The 18352-nt window shown below is 40.4% G+C and overlaps 1 protein-coding gene across 1 annotated transcript in view; it reads right to left on the bottom strand.

Annotated features, from left to right (window-relative positions):
* Nucleotides 1-18320, bottom strand: part of POLR3A (RNA polymerase III subunit A) — a 38021-nt gene extending 19701 nt beyond the window's left edge. Inside the window, exons 1-18 of the mRNA XM_064145458.1 lie at nucleotides 17672-18320; nucleotides 16889-17024; nucleotides 16252-16389; nucleotides 15598-15769; nucleotides 14203-14357; nucleotides 13051-13290; nucleotides 11086-11248; nucleotides 10782-10918; nucleotides 10191-10294; nucleotides 9334-9475; nucleotides 9108-9248; nucleotides 7494-7563; nucleotides 6697-6824; nucleotides 5208-5346; nucleotides 3360-3524; nucleotides 2956-3128; nucleotides 1710-1821; nucleotides 666-784 (exon numbers count right to left, since the gene is read on the bottom strand). Coding sequence (XP_064001528.1) covers nucleotides 666-784; nucleotides 1710-1821; nucleotides 2956-3128; nucleotides 3360-3524; nucleotides 5208-5346; nucleotides 6697-6824; nucleotides 7494-7563; nucleotides 9108-9248; nucleotides 9334-9475; nucleotides 10191-10294; nucleotides 10782-10918; nucleotides 11086-11248; nucleotides 13051-13290; nucleotides 14203-14357; nucleotides 15598-15769; nucleotides 16252-16389; nucleotides 16889-17024; nucleotides 17672-17715 — 2478 coding nt within the window. The 5' untranslated portion in view covers nucleotides 17716-18320. The remainder of the gene's footprint in view (nucleotides 1-665; nucleotides 785-1709; nucleotides 1822-2955; nucleotides 3129-3359; nucleotides 3525-5207; nucleotides 5347-6696; nucleotides 6825-7493; nucleotides 7564-9107; nucleotides 9249-9333; nucleotides 9476-10190; nucleotides 10295-10781; nucleotides 10919-11085; nucleotides 11249-13050; nucleotides 13291-14202; nucleotides 14358-15597; nucleotides 15770-16251; nucleotides 16390-16888; nucleotides 17025-17671) is intronic.
* Nucleotides 18321-18352: the final 32 nt, after the last annotated feature.

The following is an 18352-nucleotide window of genomic DNA, read 5'->3' as shown; positions in this document are numbered from 1 at the left end:
TTTCTTTCTCACCTAACCTAGAAACCATTTCTTCTTCTTTCATTTATTCAGCACAGAAAAGATTTTACATCACAGAACTCAGAAATTGAAATTTAGTGACATTAATTGGCATTTAGTGACAAATTCAAGTGCCATGGCTGCCATCTGACACCTGACTAGCACACTCACAAGATTGATGGCTGGTACCTACAATCTTCTCTGCTAACCATTACATTTCAGATCACAGTTTAGAAAATTAGCTAATCTCACTAAATTACATTAACAAGTGCTGGAGAGTCCTAATTGCTTCATGTAGAACAGAATTCAAATACGGAATATTCAGAGCAATCCATGATGTCTACCTATTATAGTGGGAAAAAACTCCAATGACATACTCAAGATTGGTTTATCTGGCATGTCTCAGCTGTCTTTAATGTACCAAGACACATCCAGAAGTGTCTTAGTGCAGTGAAACACAACACAAAAAAATTTAGAACACTTAAAAGAAATAAAAATGTAGACCTACACCAATTTTAATAAATGAGTAAAGGCCAAAAAAGACTTAGATATAAAAATACAACCTAACCAGACATCCTGTGGCAATTCACAACACTACCCAAATGACAATCTGAAAGTGATTTCTTCACAGTAAATTTCTTTGGAGTATTGTAGATATACAGAATTACCTTGGAATGCTTCTCAAAGTGAGGCAAGGATCTGTTCTCAAATCCATCAGGAACTCGGGACCCACTGATAGCCTGCTGACCTACACAAGCAATCATCTGGGATATATTAATAAATGAGCCTGGAAAGAGCGAAAACAAACAGAAAACAAAGCGATGGTCACAGATGTGGAACATCCTCTGATGAGCTGGCTTCACTTCTATGAAGCCCTATTATGAGCTATGTAATTTGTCAAAACTGCACTTCAAATTTCAACAGTTAAAGAAGCTTTTCTGCTACTTGTCCTGTCAATTTCAGCATTTATGCAGTGACTACTAAGTTAGTCCACAATATAGCTAAATCTTGGTTTGTAATTCTTTTGGGGGGTGATAAACATTCATGCTGCCATCATTTGACCAGTTCTTGCACTACGGATTGTGTTTGATAGAACTGCTTCACAATTCCTTCAACACACATACCTTAACCCTGGTTCTAATCAAGGGCTTGGTGTCTATCAGTATTACTAGACCAAATTAAGTCTCAGAGAATTAAATGATTAACTCAGAAGTTTTAGCTGCTGAACATGTTTGCAAACAGGTCCTTCCCCCAGAAAATCATGCACTCAAGATTTTGGTACTTCTTTAGTAGTACCATGTGTTATGCCAAGCCTTTCCACACTTTATCACAGAGCAAGAAACAAAGGCAGAGTTAAATGATTACTGGAGATTCTCAAAGAATAAGAATTTGAATGTAACCCAAATATTTACTACGCTGGTGGTGCTTCAGAAACAAGGCAGTGAAGATGGCTTAGAAATACTACTTTCAATTCTTAATTTCTCATTTGCAGTTGAATTTTGTGTGTGGTATTATTTTTAATTGTACTAAAATGTAAAGATACAAAAACTAGATCAGATGAATTCTCATGAACTATACCCAACCTGGAGTCACTCCAAATCTATACCAGATGAACAGTGGCACAACTAAGCATGTGAAAATAAGCTACAGAGTAGCAATTTTGAGAACAGTGGTGGAGTAAGCTTTCTACTTCGAACCTCAGCTAAACCTACCTTTAGAACCACAAAGAGCCATGATAAGGGGACTGTTGCTCTTGTCCAGTTCTCTGAGACAGGCACTGCCAGCATGATCTCTGATAACTGAGAGTTCTTTAAGGATTAAGGCCTGAAATACAAGGTTTCAGAGACTCAGCATTCATTAAAACCACAATACACAGAGAGTGCTCTATCACTTCAGTAGCCATAAGGCAGTAAAGAGAAAGAAATAAAGACCCTGCTTTGGGCAAAACATAACTTCTAACTCGCACAAAAAGCTGGCTGCACAAGGAGTCTTTGTTGAAGTAAGACAGGGGTAGCCAGGGACATGATAACCTCTTTTGTCAGCAGCACCAACCTATGGTGAAGTAAGCACTGAACCAAGCTCTAGGTCTTGCTGTGCCATGTGAAAGATGACCACACGAAATTAAAAAGGGGCTCTGTGCTGCTTTCTTTGTTAAGAACATAGTAACTGTAATTAAAAAAATATTCTAAAGAAATTCACTGATGTCTAACAAGTGGAACAGTGGAAAAGGATGCAAAAAACTTCAGACTGTTACTTGAAACCAGAAAACTGTGCCAGTACTTCACCATCAGGTGGGATTCTCTGGTTAGTTCTTGTTAGATTACTTTTTTCTTTTCTGGCATTTTTAAATGTAAAAAATAGATATTGACCAGCCACAAAGACAAATGAAACCACTGAAGACAACGAAAAGAATGTTCTTCATCTGGCTTCATTAGGTCTTTAAGGAGCTATTGGGCAACACTCACTCTCTTCATGGCAACTCCTACAAGAAAAAGGTTTTTAGCCTGGCATAGCCAAAGTCTTATGTAACTTTTTGCCCCAATAAAGAGCAAGAAAACACTTGCATATACACTGATCTAAAGGAATGCTTTGCTTCTTGGATTAGGCTCTTTGCCACTCCTGTTATTTATTAACTTACCAAATAGTAATAAATAGAATTAATCTCATACTGCTAAAAATAATTAATCCCATTTACAGACATCATTTTATTCTTTTCTATGTCAGCCCAATACATTCAGCCAGGAGGAAAGGAGTATCTCAGTTTAGTATTTAGCTAACATTTTTAGATGCATATGAGCAGCTAGATGTTAAGCCTGAACAGACTCAGTTCCAACAGTGTACCAAAAGACCTCGTTTACACTGTTTGCTCACATTTTGAGGTTTCAGAAGACAACTCTGAACATCACAATTGACATGAATATACTCCAAACATATACTGATTTGAATGAAAAATGTTACCTCTAGTGTCTCCTCTGCAGTACAACCAGGCTGCTGCTGTAGCTTGCCAGTGTTCAGAGCTTCTATATACTCATCACATTTCTTATAGCCAGCATTCAGGAGCTCATACTTAGCTTTTAGCAGACCCTGCCCAGGTGTTACATCACCAATTCCAATTGAAAACCCACGATTAGCTATTATTGGGAAAAAAAATACATATACTGATAACTCAATCTCAGATATGTAAAACAAACTAAACCTAGGAAGTATTATCATTGGGAACTTTGTTATTTCCTCCCATTATGTAATCATCATAACCACAGTCAGCTGTTTCTCCACTTATGTCAACTCACAACTCCCGTGTTTGGTATTTAAGCACAGTACATCATATTTGAAGAAAAAAATCCTTAAGGAAATGGACTTACAAAGATAAACTGGAGCAAGTCTGGCTAGTCGTGACATGGCATCTGCAGCTTCTACCTGTCCCCAGTCTCTCAGCAAGATGTAGAAGATGTTGTTCTTGGATCCTGAACCTAAGGTTCCTTTGTCCATGCTGCCGCTCATTAACTCACTGTTTTGAATTGTGACATCTAGAAATAAAACGCCAAAACTGAACATTACCTCAACTCCAGCAATCCTTTATGCAGTAAATTTTTAAGTAAGAGTTCTGTCCATGAACAGAACAAAATCTAAATATGTATTTAATATATCTGTGTAAGTATGCAAGTGGAACAGCTTACAACCTGACTGAAACAACTTGGGCTAAAATTTATTGCCCTTCATCATTTGGAAGTGAACTGTGTTCAAGACTTGTGAGGAACACTGTGCATTAAAACGAAAATCAACTGAAAATAAACTCAGCCTCATTCATCAGAATAAAGTCTTCAATCTTATTTGCTGGATTCAGATGTCTATTTTAATCACAAGTAACATTACCATCTTGCCTGTAGTCCTGTACAATCTGCCTCTTTTAGATTACTTCATTTTGCTTCATCAGGAACCTTCAATTTCAAGCACTGAATCTTCTTTGTAAGTTTCAGCCTTTAACCAGTTTGAAAGTATCTTCTGTACATGGACATTATGTACATTTTTCTAAGAGAACAGTACAATGTATGTTCATGTTCAACTTCACTATGCATGTTACAAAGAACTGGCCTATGTAGATGGATCCAATTTAAGTGAATCCCAAAATTTTGGAACCAGAAGTCAGCGCTCTGACACTTCTTATATACAATGAGAATATGCTACCAGGGCTCCTTGAGACTATGGAGAATTTGCAGAGAAATTGCTGAAGTAAATTACTGTGGCTTCAGAAATTAAGTTTCTTCAGAGAACTAGACAGAGCCACCAATGAAATCCAGAAGTTTCCTGCAACACCTGCTACTGCTCAACTCCACAAACAGAAATTCTTCCCTTGCTTCCTGAACTGAAAGGACTCTGGAGCAAAAGAAGATAGCCTATGCTCACACAGGACTGCTTTGCTGCCTTTCACCCCACACTCCTTACAGGCCAAAAATCACTGTGCTACCCTGTTCATGACCAACTTTGCGATCAGAGAGTGGTCCTCTGTTCTAAAGGAATCTATGAGTCTACTGGAGCTTAGGGGGGACTCCTCATTGGGAAATTCTTTCTCACATCAACCTTGTGTGACAGAATCGTTGTATGCCAGTGGCTCCTCCTCGGTTCCTTAACTCTCACTTTTAAGTGGCAAGGAACTGAATTCATCCTTCCTGCTCAGGGTATCACTCAGTTGTTACCACAACAATGTTAAATAAGCAAAGCCCTGCTTATGCCCTACAGCCTCTCAACACTGATGCTTTTGTGTTCCAGCTGCCACTGACTTTTCCAACTGGGAGAATACAGATGCCTTAGTATCCTAGGGATTCCTATCTTCCCTACCTATCCTAACTCCTTTCACTGTTTAACTTCTAATCTCTCTATCAGTACCCCCACTTAACACACTGAGTGTTTTCATTTGGTGTCTGTGCAATCAACTTCCCAAGCTTCTTGGCTTTCATCTTTCTCACCTTCAAAAAATATCTCAACAAGTCTAACATCATATGTGAGGATTCTCTTTTACAAGAAAACATTAAAGTCCTCTCTGTGGTATTCAGCATGAATTCCACTAGCATAATTTTATTTCTCATTCCAACAACACTAATGTGAAGTAGTGCTTTAATTCCTACAGTGAAATCAGCAGCAGCAAAACCAACAAGGAATAGTTACAATTTCTTTGGAGACTCCCAAAACACAGCTTTAGCATTGTCACTCACAAGAGTCATTGTAGCAGAGGTCTTCTCCTTTGCCACAATACTGTTTGCCCTTGGTTCGTAGATTTGCTTTCACAGGACAGTCGTCACTGGGTTTGAGAATGAGGCTGAAAACCTGTTTTCCTGTCCAGAGTGTTACAGGCTTAGAAAAACAAAGGACAAAAAACAGGATTACAGAGCTGATACTACAACTACAGTAAAACAGCAAGCAAGAATTTGACTGTAAAATCCTCTATAGAGTCTCTCTCTATACCAAATTTCACTCCTAGAAGTACATAGCAGTATTCCTTTGAATAGGTAAATATTCTGCACTCTTACAGGTATAAAACCCCTGACTTCTGAATGGTTATCCTTTACAGAGGCTATGTGCATGAAGTTAGAGAAATATACTCTACTGCTTCTACTTACTGTCCTGTCCCACTTTCTGGTAGGGAATGAGTAGTGCTGCTGCTGCTGCTGTCACTTCATTTCTCAAAGAGATTGCAACACTTGTAATTCCTTCCTTATTTAGTGCCTTTGGTTTAAATTTTTAGAAGGTTAAAGATTCATGTATTCATATACTTCCCCTCAGCTGTAGTTAAATGTAAATAACTGTCACAGCTAGTGCTAAAAGTATTAATTTGGAGTGACAGAAACAGTAGAAGAATCTCTGCTCCTGGCCATTAGCAGAAGTTACGAAAGCCACGTTAGATACTGCGCACAACGTTCTGACCTTGCTTTAGTCTTATTCACTTCAACTTCCTGAATTTCCCTAATGCTACACTTAAAAAACTGTATACACCTAACAGCACACCATTATTTAAGAAACTTGAACACATACTGAATTGTCTCAGAACAATACTGTTTACCTCAAATCCAAAATTAATCAGATATCCTTAAATATCTGTGAATAAAGGTTTAACAGACTGCAGCTTAATAAACTGTACTACAGCTCTCTTAAATTTCTAGCAAATAGACAAATATTCATAGCAAATATTTTGTGTATGTGATGTAACAACGAAAACACAAATGAAACGCTCTAATCTTTAATACACTGCAAGGTTGGCAACTAAAACTACTTCCCAGGTTCAACAGATCCACTGAAACCTAGAACTTTCCAGCACTTACGGAAATTACTTGAGGGCACCCAGGCAACAGCACAGTTTCTCCACTTAGCCCCATATCAGCATGCACAGCTACTAATAGTGTGCTTGCCAAGAACCATATCTTCTACTAACCTCTAAGAGCCAAAGTAGTCTGTTGCACAGTAGTAGCAAACCTGTTCTTGAATCCTAAAGGAACCCTTGCATCTGGACTACACCAGATCAACTCTGGTCAGCATCAGAAACTATCAAATAGATTCTGCATAGATTTTCCGCATAGATTTTCCAAATACAACATCTCATATAAAACTAATGTCAGAGAAAACAAAATTGATCTCTGCTGAGAACATCATTAGGTCAAGAACACAACAGAGGAAGTCTCAGTAACATTGAAAACCAATTTGACACACCTTCAGAATTGCTGGAGGTGGAAGACGAACTTTGATCTTTTCATCCTTGCCGACCAGGATAGAAGCAATAATCTGACAGGCTTTAGCTCGATCAAAAAATGTATCTTTCAACGTGAGAAGATAGGCACCTAAGATGTAAAAAAACGTGGCAGATCAAAATGAGTTAAAATTTAACTGCTACTGCATATTCAGCACCGATGATTTGATTTAATAATGGTTAGCTACTTACTATGCAATATGACAGTCATTTAGACAGCTTCAGCTGTAAATCCTTTCCAGAATTTTCATTGCTCAACACTCAAGTTTCTAAAAATTGGAACCAGTGCACTTTATGTATAATCTGCTCTCTCCCACAAACTGCATCCCATAGGTAGAATAATGCCTTGGCATTAATTTCTGCACTTTCTTTCTTAGATTTATTGGACACTCCCCAAAGAGGCATGGAAACTTGAAGGCACTTACTGTAGGTTAAAACCTATTTTGGATTAACGAATTTAACTCTTTTACCATAATCATAAGCAGTTCACATTCCCTACTTAACACATGCAAAGGTCTCAATCATTCATTTTCTCAATCAGGGAAACACTGCAAAAGGTAATAATAATTATTGTAGCTACAAAGGCAGACAGTGCCAGAAGCGATTCTGAACACACTGTTATATTTCAGACACAGTGCTCTCACTTTCATCATGTCACTTTGACACGTGAAAGGAGATTTTAGTTAATACAGAAAAGTCCTGTGATTCTGAAGAAAAGAGTTAAATCACACAGTTCTAAGATAATGTTACATGCACACACCTGTGAGGAAATCCTGAATAGCAGCAATAAGAGGTTCTCCATTTCTCGGTGTTACCAAGTTTGCTTTTGTCTGTATGACACAAGAAGCACAAGAATTACACATCTGAAGAGACTGCTATTGTATTTTATTCAGAAGGACACTTACCACGCTAGACAGTTATGTTTGCAGAAATGGCAGAAGCTTATTCTAAATCAAAGGACAGCTCTCTTCAGAAAAACAGAAAAAATACAGTCCATGCAAATTTGAGAACAGCTACTGGAAACTATACATTCTGTGTCCACAGCACAAACTGCAATCCACTTGATGTGTTTGGTAAGCTACTGTTCAAATAGGACACAGAGGAGAAGACAAGCTAGCTGTGAAAACCTGTCAAGGGACAGAAGGGCTTATGCCCATCACAGGGAGCTACTGTCCCTGCTGATCCATAATAAAGCTAGCCACTTCCACTAGCCTCATTTTCTGACGTCTTACTCATACTACTGCATCAGGTGCTCACCACTACCTACACAGCACAGCTCTGCCTGAACATAGGCCCATACAAACCTGATTTGCACACTCAGAAAGGGAGGGGAAAAAAAGGTAGAGGAAGGGTTTTCAGTTGATTTACACAGACTATTTTACTCCGCTGCTACACAGGTATCAGTTTACACCAGTATACATAGAGACCAGAAGGAAAAGGGAAAGGCATACAAGTCTGAAGAGTGTAACAAGAAAAATGCAGCTGCACACTCAAAGGCAGGGACATCTAATTTTAGCAGGGCCTTCTGTGATGGGACAAGGGGTAACTGAACTTAAAGAGGGAAGATTTGCATCGGGTACAGGGAAAAATGTTTGTAGAACAAGGGTGGTGAAACACTGGTACACACTGTCCAGAGATGTGGTTGAAGGCCCCTTCCTAGAAACACGATGGACAGGGCTCTGAGCAACAAGATCTAGCTAGAGAAGTCTATGCTCACGGTAAGGGGTAGGGCTAGGTGTCCTTTGAAGGTCCCTTGCAACCCAAACCATTTTATTATTCTGTGATATCCAAAGCAGTTACTGCATTTAGTCACCCCAAAAGAGCAGTGTACCAGAAAATCCTCCAAGTGATGCTCCTAACCACTTCCACACCAGAGATCAATACTTGGAATCACTGAATCTTCTTTTTACTTCCCCTTTCTTCTCCCTCTTTTCTCTGCCCTTAAGAGCCTACAGTCTCCTGCCTTGTCTAGTAAACTGTCATCACCAGTACAAGAACAATATTGCTGCCTCATTTCCAGTTGGCCTGTCTCCAATTGCTGGGCTGTCAGACCAGGAAACAAGGCATCTATCTGGTGACAGAGACACCTATTTTGGTAGCAATCACTAAGAAGTCAGGCAGAAACACACCAGTGACATTTACTTACTCAAAGCAACTGAGTTTTACACAGATCCTAAGGTTAAGTTTCTTAGATTAGCATTTTGTAACAATCCTAATTTATTCTGAATTCCTTTTTGCAGAGTTTTCAGCCAGCTTCACAGTTGTACATTATCTATACCCAAGAAGATTGATACAGTTTTCAGACTTCACATGCAAGTGAAGCAATACAGAGCTCAGCCCATCTGAGGTTCCGACCTCAACGTTATCTACCTACCCCCATCAAAACAAGTGCTTCTGCTTTTGCTTCCTCTGTCTGAGGAAGGTGAAGGTTCATCTCATCTCCATCAAAGTCCGCATTGTAGGGCGTACAGACGCATTCATTAAATCTGAATGTTCTATGAGGCTTTACTCTTGCCTGGAAAGAAAAAAATACCAATGCAGATGCAGCCGAGCACATTCAGGGATGCACTGCCTCTAAGCCAGGATGAGCATGCGCTTACAATGTGAGCCATGATGCTCAGCTTATGTAGAGAGGGCTGCCGGTTGAACAGGACTATGTCACCATCTATCAGATGTCGCTCCACAATGTCACCAAACTTCAGCTCCTGGGCCATCTTCTCTCGGTTTCCATACTTCAAGAACCTTAAGAGTAACAGATAACAATGGACTCAGAAGAAATAAAGTCAGAAAAAATGTCAACACATCTGAAAATCAGTTATGAGTTTAAATGTAAGTTCTTCCATTACACCTTCAAGTATTTGTTTTACAGTAACTGGAAGACAAAACGAGTGTGGATTGCATCATTAAACAGCAGCCCTACTGCTATTTTAAATAATGACTGTGTATGTGACATTAACCTGTTGTTATTAGTCAACAAGTAAGAAAAAAGTCTACTTTTAAAATAAAGTCACAAATTTGTGTACCATGCAGTATGGGGAGGTTCACTCACATACTACCACTTAGAACTACCCCTAAACTGACTGATGATTTTCTCATGAAAACAGCCAGGAGACATAACTAAAACTCTTTCTTTTCATTCATCACTGCACTACATCCTCTATTTCATACAGGAAAGACTCAGTCATTAAAAACCCACAAACAACAAAAATCTAGTTGCAATTCACTATCATTAGTATGAGCACTTAAACTCCATAGATTAACTAAAAAAGCCAAATAAATAAAACTGAACTGTAGACGACACCTGAGGAGATACTGACTTTTTTTTCATACTGTCCTTTGCAGAAGATAAGATTACAAAAGTAAGTTAGTCTGTGTAGATAAAACTGTTCTCACACAAAAGTAAGAATTGGTTGACAGGGAGAAATAAGAAGTGAATCATTACAGATAAGCACGATACCTTTTCATCTGTGTGTGCCTTTGCTGTATGAAGTTAGCTCCAGGATGAACATCAGGACCATTACGGACAAGTTTCCTCATAAAATTAATATTTGCTTTGTTCACCTAATGCACAAAGAGCTCAGTCAGAAACAAAGGAAATATGTTTCAGGACCTCTTGGTCTGGCCAGTAGCTTTTGCGTTTTCAAATGTTATGCTCAACTGATGATCCCCCTGAGCCTCCAGCTGTTGAAGGGAACAGGCAGGAGGGAAGAGAGGAGGAAAACTAATCTTAAAGTAAAATATTAGAGGGAAATTAAAAATCTGGGAAGTAAATTCAGAAATAAAAATTTCCAACCACTCTTCACATATGTACACCAACAAACACATGAAGCTTTCCAGGAGTTCAAACAACACCAAGCAAAACTGTTCTCTTGCTATGCTGCTCCTTACACCACATGCCTACAGGGTACTTGCTACCAACTTCATTTACCAGCAGCAACAGAACTGACAATGAACAACATTTAAAATACAAAGCTTCTACGACAAGGCTATAAAGAGGGCAACACTGAGGTCCTGTTAATAGAAAAAGTTTTGATTCTACACTACTTACCTTTTCAGGAAATGTTAGTATTTTAGCAACGTGAACAGGAACTGCTACTTCATCTATTCTTAAGTTTGGATCAGGTGAAATCACTGTTCTGCCAGAGAAATCCACTCGCTTTCCAGACAGATTGCCTCGAAATCGACCTAACAAAACAAGCAAGTGAAAACTTTTATACAGAATTGTTTGCAACAAAATTAGAATGTCTTCAACGTACATCACTGAAGCACACACCAGCATTAGTGGAGAGATGCTTTAGAATAGCAAATATATATGGCTTAATCAAAAAAACTCAGAAACTTTCCAGACAAACCTTGCTTTCCCTTCAGTCTCTGAACAAAACCTCTGGTCCATTTTTTAGGTGCCATGTTGAGAGGAATTCCTGAGAGCTCACTATTAATGTATAGAGCACATTGCAGTTGAAGAAAGTCCCAGTCTTCCATGATCATCTGTGTTTTGGCTCCTGATATCCTATGCTAAAGTGAAACAATCACCCAGAAAACAAATATGAGGTATATTATACTAGCAAAGATTTTTTTCTCATGCAACTTTTCTTCTGAAAATCCTCATACATTGGAATAAAAAAGCAAAACCACTTCACAGCTAGATGCATGTTGCCAGAGCATAAGCACTTTCACAATAGAACCCAGTGAAAACATTTTTAGCTAGTATCAGTTTTGGACAAACATTCACAAGAGTAAGTCTTATGTCACTGAAGTTAAGCCAATATAAATTACCAGCCAGAAAAATCAGTAGTAATTAATAACTTTCCCACTATGGGATAGACAGTGCTCACTTGATGATTTTTTTTGGCCAGGCCAAAGCCCACTTTTGAAAAGCCTGAAAGGCATTAGTCTGCTAGAAATCTTCTAAACAAATGACACATTTTGAAACTTATTTTTAGTCTCAATTTGATGAGCATGTGTGATGGTTTGTGTGTTACTTGCCCCCCCAACTCTTATGAAATCAGTCAGACTAGACTCATGACAGCTGGAAATTAAGGAATGAAGCTTTATATGTACAGCTTAGCACAATATACAAGCAGATATTTACAATATATACAGAAATATACAAGTAATACTGAAACACAACAGCCCTCCCAGAAAGCAGTCCTCAGGAAGGGCTCCTCTTACCACCTTCTTTCCACCCCTCTACCTTATCCGTGGCTTTGCCTTACGTGCAAGGTGAGTTTGCAGGATCAGCCAAGGGGTTAGAAAGCAGAAGGATGAGGTACACAGAAAGCAGGTCAGGGAGAAAAGTACAGGCACCTGCTGTGACAGAGACCCACTGTCCTATCTATGTTTGTGGTCTTGTTTTTATAGATCTCAGCAAGCCTATGAGTGAAGTAGACATCACCATTGTTTCCTTTTCACAGCCTATAATCTCGTTTCTCTCACTAAAATATTCCAGGTAGCCTCAAACTAACACAACATGCTAACTGAAACCTGGTTTCTCAAAAATGGATGGTGGAGTAAAAAATGACAATGATACAGCAGATGAAGAAAGTCTACATGAATAAAAAGCAACTAACAGATAAAATGGCTTTGTTATGATCACTCAAAAAGTGTCACAGTCATGGGAGGGTAGGGGGTTGGAAGAGAGAAATGGAGGAAAAAGAAAAGAGATAAAAACAAACCAAACCACGAAAACCCCACAAATATGAAAACACAACAAGGAAGAGCCAAGTTTATGGATCAGAACTGAAATGAAAAAACATTTCCTACTATCCACTAGCATATCTTTAGCAGGTACTATATGGCAAGCAGTCAGCCAGTTGGCTACATTTCACAGATTCATAGAATGGTTTAGGTTGGAAGAGACCTTGTAGATCACCTAGTCCAAACCTCCTGCCATTGGCAGGGACACCTTCCACTAGACCAGGTTGCTCAAGGCTTCATCCAACCTGGCCCTGAACACCTCCACTGAGGGGGTATTTATGACTTCCCTGGGTAACCTGTTCCATTGTCCTGCCACCCTCACTGTAAGGAATTTCTTGCTAATATCTAGTCTAATTTTACCCTCCTCAAGCTTAAAGGCATTCCCTCTCATCCTGTCACTACAAGTCCTTGTAACAAGTTCCCTCCCAGTTTTCTTGGTAGACCTCTTCCAAGTACTGGAAAGATGCTGTAAGGTCTCTATTTCTCTGAAAGAAATTCCCAAGGATATTGCAGCACATATAAATTGTAAGCAGTAGGACAGGTAAAATCATTTGCTATGTTCAATTCTAATGAAATCTTTTGGAAGGCAAAGGTATCTGAGAGCCTAAAGGATGACTCACTTTTTTAATAACATCATTGAGGAAAATTATCTCTGTCAGTTTCATGGTCAAGTCATCTTCATTGGTGCCAGACTTCAAGTCGCTCACGACAGAGGGTCTGATACACAGTGGAGGCACTAGAAGTCGAGTGAGGATCAAATCTGAAGGTTTACCTGCTTCTGGGTTCATCAGAAGCAGAGGGATGTCTTCTGCTGGGATTCTTTTAAAGAGGTTCAATACTACCAAAGGATTCAAGTTTTCCTGCAAAAGCCGTCAGAGAATGAAGAGAACAAGCCATCATATAAAAGTTTCCAAGCTCCTCTCCTCCCCTTCCCTGATTTAATGGTTGTTCAAAAGCAGGGTACTTTAAAAAGACAAAGAGAGAAGAACTTTGCATGCAAACAAAACTATGTTTTGCTCCATTCATTCTGAACTCTTTTGGAGTTTCAGATACAAACTTGTTATACTCACTCCTTCCTTTTTTCCTCATCATGTTACTCTCTTCTCTAAACAAGTAGCCAAGTGTATGTCAAAGAGTTTGCCAAAGAAACTCAGTAAACCTCTTCCAACTTACAGTTCATAGTATTATTTCAGTTAGTAGAAATGCACACAAATCACAGTACTTCACAGACTGTTTTTCAAAACTTCACAGTACTCCTCTGAGAAAATTCAGATATTCACTACTTGGTGTCCAAATATGTACCCTGCAATCTTTCAAGCTTGCAAAAATCAGAAGGAAACAAAACTGCACACACTGTAAAGATGAACAAACCAAAACGTTTAGATAACTAAGTCTTCTCTTTCTCGTTTTCAACATTAGGTTCTCCTGAAGAAATCTTTTTTCTCTTTATTTTAATCATTTTGGTTTTACAGTAAATCTACATGTGCATGCAGAGTTCATACAGGCCTATATTTCTTCTTTGCTTTCTAGCTTATGAAAAGTACAATATACCAAGAGCATTGCCTTTTCTTTCCCACAGAAAGCTACGTATCAGAACATACCAACAAACTGTTTCTCATTATAGACAAGCTAGCATGACTGCAACAAATACAAACACTCTTTAAGTGCTTGTTGGTCTATCAAACCACTGCAAGGTTTCTCATGCTACATGATAACCTTTGAGGAGTTTTATTTCATGCAGAAAAAAACTTTTAAGTCACAAACAAATTTACCTGTGCTCTTCCCAGTAGGGGTTCTACTTCTTTGTTGTGTTCTATGGCTGTTTCAAAGGACTGAAGAAAAGTAGATACTACTGGATCCACAGCTTTCTTATTGGTCTTGTACTTCTCATGTATTATTTTCAACAAACCACACTTCTTCACAGTTCCTGCAAGCAAACGAACATGGGTGTGCTTTTTATTGTCTTCTTTTTTTTGTGTGCATGTTTTTATGTTTTAAAACGTTGTGGGGGGGGGGAAAAGACAAGACCAAAAAACCCAAATCAAGTCATGTCTCCTTCTATGGCTGGCTTGGTGCACCTAGATGATGATGCAGCCACTGAAGCCAAAAGCAGGTGCTCTAGCCCACACTAAAACACAGGTTCACCTCCATCTATCACAGCAGGGTTTTTTTAAGCAGAAGTTTTCACATCAAAAACAAGACACTAGGATGTGCCATTTACATATCATCCCACTACTTTCTAAAGTAATTTTGGAAGTGATTTGTGAGAAAAATTTTCATTTAATGTAAGTAACATTATTCATAAAACCTGCACAGACTACTACAAACTCAATTATTTTTACTCAAGTATGCTAACCTACCATTTAATTTGGTAAATGCCTATTATTTGTGCTCCCTCATGTGGCACTTGCTCCCTACTTATTCAGGCTGTTGATCATTACAACAAGCCACAATTTCAACGAGTTAAAAAACAAACTTCTAAGTTATGAATTAACCATTCACTATAAATCTGTTACGCTATAATCTTTTTACAGCAGAATCATCTGATCAGTGTAAAAAAATATTTTGAAAAATAAATGTGAGATCTTCTTAAGATACTTTGCCCTGAAGAACAAAATGCAGCATAATTCAAGATGATCACAGTTCAAATACAGTCAAACTGCAGAACATACCCTCCTAGAGGATGAAAAGCACATTTAATCTTTACAAAAAACACACTGATGAAAAGTGAAGTTCAATTAAAATTGAAGTCTACAAATATTTCTATGTTAAGGTATTGATCACTGACAATAGGTCCCAATAGTTAAAAAAATAAAGTCTACAAATACTTCTATGTTAAGGTAGTGATCACTGACAATAGGTCCCAATATTTTAAAAAACATATTAAACAGGGCTTTTTCCCATTATTCCAGTGGTTGCAGCCATGAAGCTAGCACATAAACCAAACTCAGCAACTACAACAATGTCTATATCCACGTAAAGGAGATGTTAACAAGCACACGGCTGGCATTAAGAGTGCAATCACCCATTTCTTAATGAAGGCCAGAAGGAATATCCCCTAGCTGTGGAATGAACAAGCATATTTGATTATTTTGAGGTTATCACAACTGGCAAGGCAAAAAACATCACAGTAGACAACTTCACTAAGTGTTGAAGTCAGCACTCACCATTAAAGGCACCACAGTAAGGACAAGTGTTTTTCTTTCGGCACTTTTCAGACACTTTCTTTTTTAGCCCTCTCTTCTGAAGATATGTAAGGCCAGGGCGCTTTAAGTAATCAGAAAACTGCTTTTTTTCTTCCACTGACAGCATGATATGGCAACAGGTTTTGCATATCATCTTTAATGTAAATACATATAGGCACAGTTGTTAGGCATTCAGAAATGTTACACTTTCTGCTAACTTAATGCTTTCAACAGAGGGTAATTTTTTGAATGAAACAGTACCATCTTGGTTGAAAGACCAATTCATATACTGCATCATCACACAGAAAAGAGAAAAAGACTGTCAGCTTGGCAGATCCTTATCTAAGCTCTGAACAATCTTAAAAATCCCCATAAACCAAGGAGAGCTTTTATTTAATGGGATGTCACAATAACATGTTACGCTGCATACATTGAACTCAAAGTACTGCAGAGAAATAATGCATTGAACTATTCAGTTTGAGATGTCATAAACCAAACCAGATCTATTATTAAGATGCATTATATTATTAATACAACCTTACTCTGATCTTTTCAATTGCTCTTTCAAGCATCATCTTCCCTGATAATTTCCTCTTTCTGGACCAGAAACTGTCAACAAATCATAGTAGTATTTACCTGTAAGATGCCTATCACAGCTTTGAAGTACCCAACATGAAAACATGGTAGTTCTAAGTCAATGTACCCATAATGTCCTAAACAATCAGCCAGATTCTTCCCACAGGTTTCACAGGGACGGTCTTTCTCACTGGTTCCCTTTGGGAGAAGGAGAAGAGGAGGAAAAGAAATGCATAGCTGTAATCGACTGAATACACAGAAAATAGAACAGTTCTTAAGGTAGTTAGCTATACTGACTGCAGAGCTGCTCCTTTTTCCTAGCATCAAGAACATATCAGTAGAATTACATTCACTCCAGTCCTTAAGAAAAACGTCTTTCATACACAGCCTCTACTATTACCAGTGACATTAACTCATATAGCTACTGCAACTGAGCTACAGCCCACTCATCTACAACACGGCATTTCGTAGATGTCTCTGGGACATCTTGGCAGAAAGAACTTAGCACCTGCCTCAAAAGAATGTTTTCCTGAATCATCTGAAAGCAAAGTAGCTGTCTCTGCCAGCCCACACAATTCGAGAATAGACATGTTTCTATATATTTTGCACGAGCATTAAGTTTCAGCCATCCCAACAAATTTTTAACCCCTTCAGGTCATTCTACTGCAATCTTCAGGACAAAAAGGCTGTTTCTCACCATGCGATGGTCAAGTACTCCATACTGCAGCGGAGAATGATGGTTGTCCTGACTATACAGGTTTTTGCTCACCACTTGAATGTGAGCCTGCTGACGCATCTCCTCTGGGGATTTCATGCCAAAGCAGATGTGGCTTCTAGAATGGAAATGTCACACGTGTGTGGGTGCACATATGTATTCAGAAATGCTTAGATTCACGGGCATGCACACACATGCCTTTAAAAGCAATGAGAAGCTTATTCACCATGTATCTGGAATATCTTTCTGGCTAACTGCAAAAACAGAGATGCTTTCAAGCGAGCCACTGACATATCTAGGGGAATTACTGATGTTCTTGGGCAGCCTCACAGCTGCCCACGCGTAGCTGGCGCACCCGTAAGCCTCTCCAGAAGGACAAGCCGAGCCAAGCCCATGCAGGCCTGTGGAAGTGCAGCCCAGACCAGGGCTTTTAAAAGTGGACTGGGCGTAACACCGGCCCCCCTCCGCTCCTCTGCACACGAAATTCCTTCCCGGCCCCTTTCACAGGCGTTGTGCCCTACCCGGAGCCTTCAGCCGCTCACCATTACAGGTATCCGGCCCAGGGCGCAGAGCGCCGCACAGCCCCCGCGGTGCCAGCCGGCAGCGTGACGATGCCCCTGGAGCCTCTCGCCGCACAGCCCCCGCGGTGCCAGCCGGCAGCGTGACGATGCCCCCGGAGCCTCGCCCCGCACAGCCCCCGCGGTGCCAGCCGGCAGCGTGACGATGCCCCCGGAGCCTCCGGCCGCACAGGCTTGCATCACTTACATTTTTTTCGCCACATCCGTCTCCCTGAACTGCTCCTTCACCATGGTGGCAGCAGCGGCGGCAGGCCGCCCGCGTCCAGCCCGACCACACGCGGCGCGATCCCACGACTGCGGAGGGCACTCTCCCTCTGGAGCACTCCCTGACGGGCCGGAGCTGAGGTCCTCCTGTGCCGCTCCTCCCGACCCTGTCCGGAAGGACTCCAGCAGCAGCCCTGCCTTCGTCCGGTCGTTTGTCCTGGACGCCTCTCACACCGACGGCACTCTCAGGGCCCACAGGCGCTCCGGTTGCCGATTGTAGGACTGTTACAAATCAACCACCGTCGCCCTCACCAGGAGCTATGTGGCCAAGCTTACTTCAGAGCTCTGCAGATAGCTTCCCCATAGCAGCCCTAGCTCAGACCCTGGGCATCAGCGGCGAGGCAGAGCACGACGGCAGAACCAACCCTGCGCCGGCGTCAGTACACAGCGGGCAGGCGCGCATCAGGACACGGCTGGCAGCATGCTCCAGCCCCCTCGGGCAGCGCACGCCGCGCCCCTAAACTATCAGTACCCAGCGAGCAGGCGCGCATCAGGACACGGCTGGCAGCGCACGCCGCGTCCGCAACTATCAGGCGCACTTTGGGCACCTCTACGCCACCTCCGGGGCTGGCTCTGGGGACGCCATACCTAGGCGCAGCCCCGC

Source organism: Pogoniulus pusillus, chromosome 6, assembly GCF_015220805.1.
Source record: "Pogoniulus pusillus isolate bPogPus1 chromosome 6, bPogPus1.pri, whole genome shotgun sequence".
In the NCBI taxonomy this organism is placed as follows: Eukaryota; Metazoa; Chordata; class Aves; order Piciformes; family Lybiidae; genus Pogoniulus; species Pogoniulus pusillus.
Note: the sequence above shows the minus strand (reverse complement) of the source record. Positions and strands in the feature narration are given on the sequence as shown.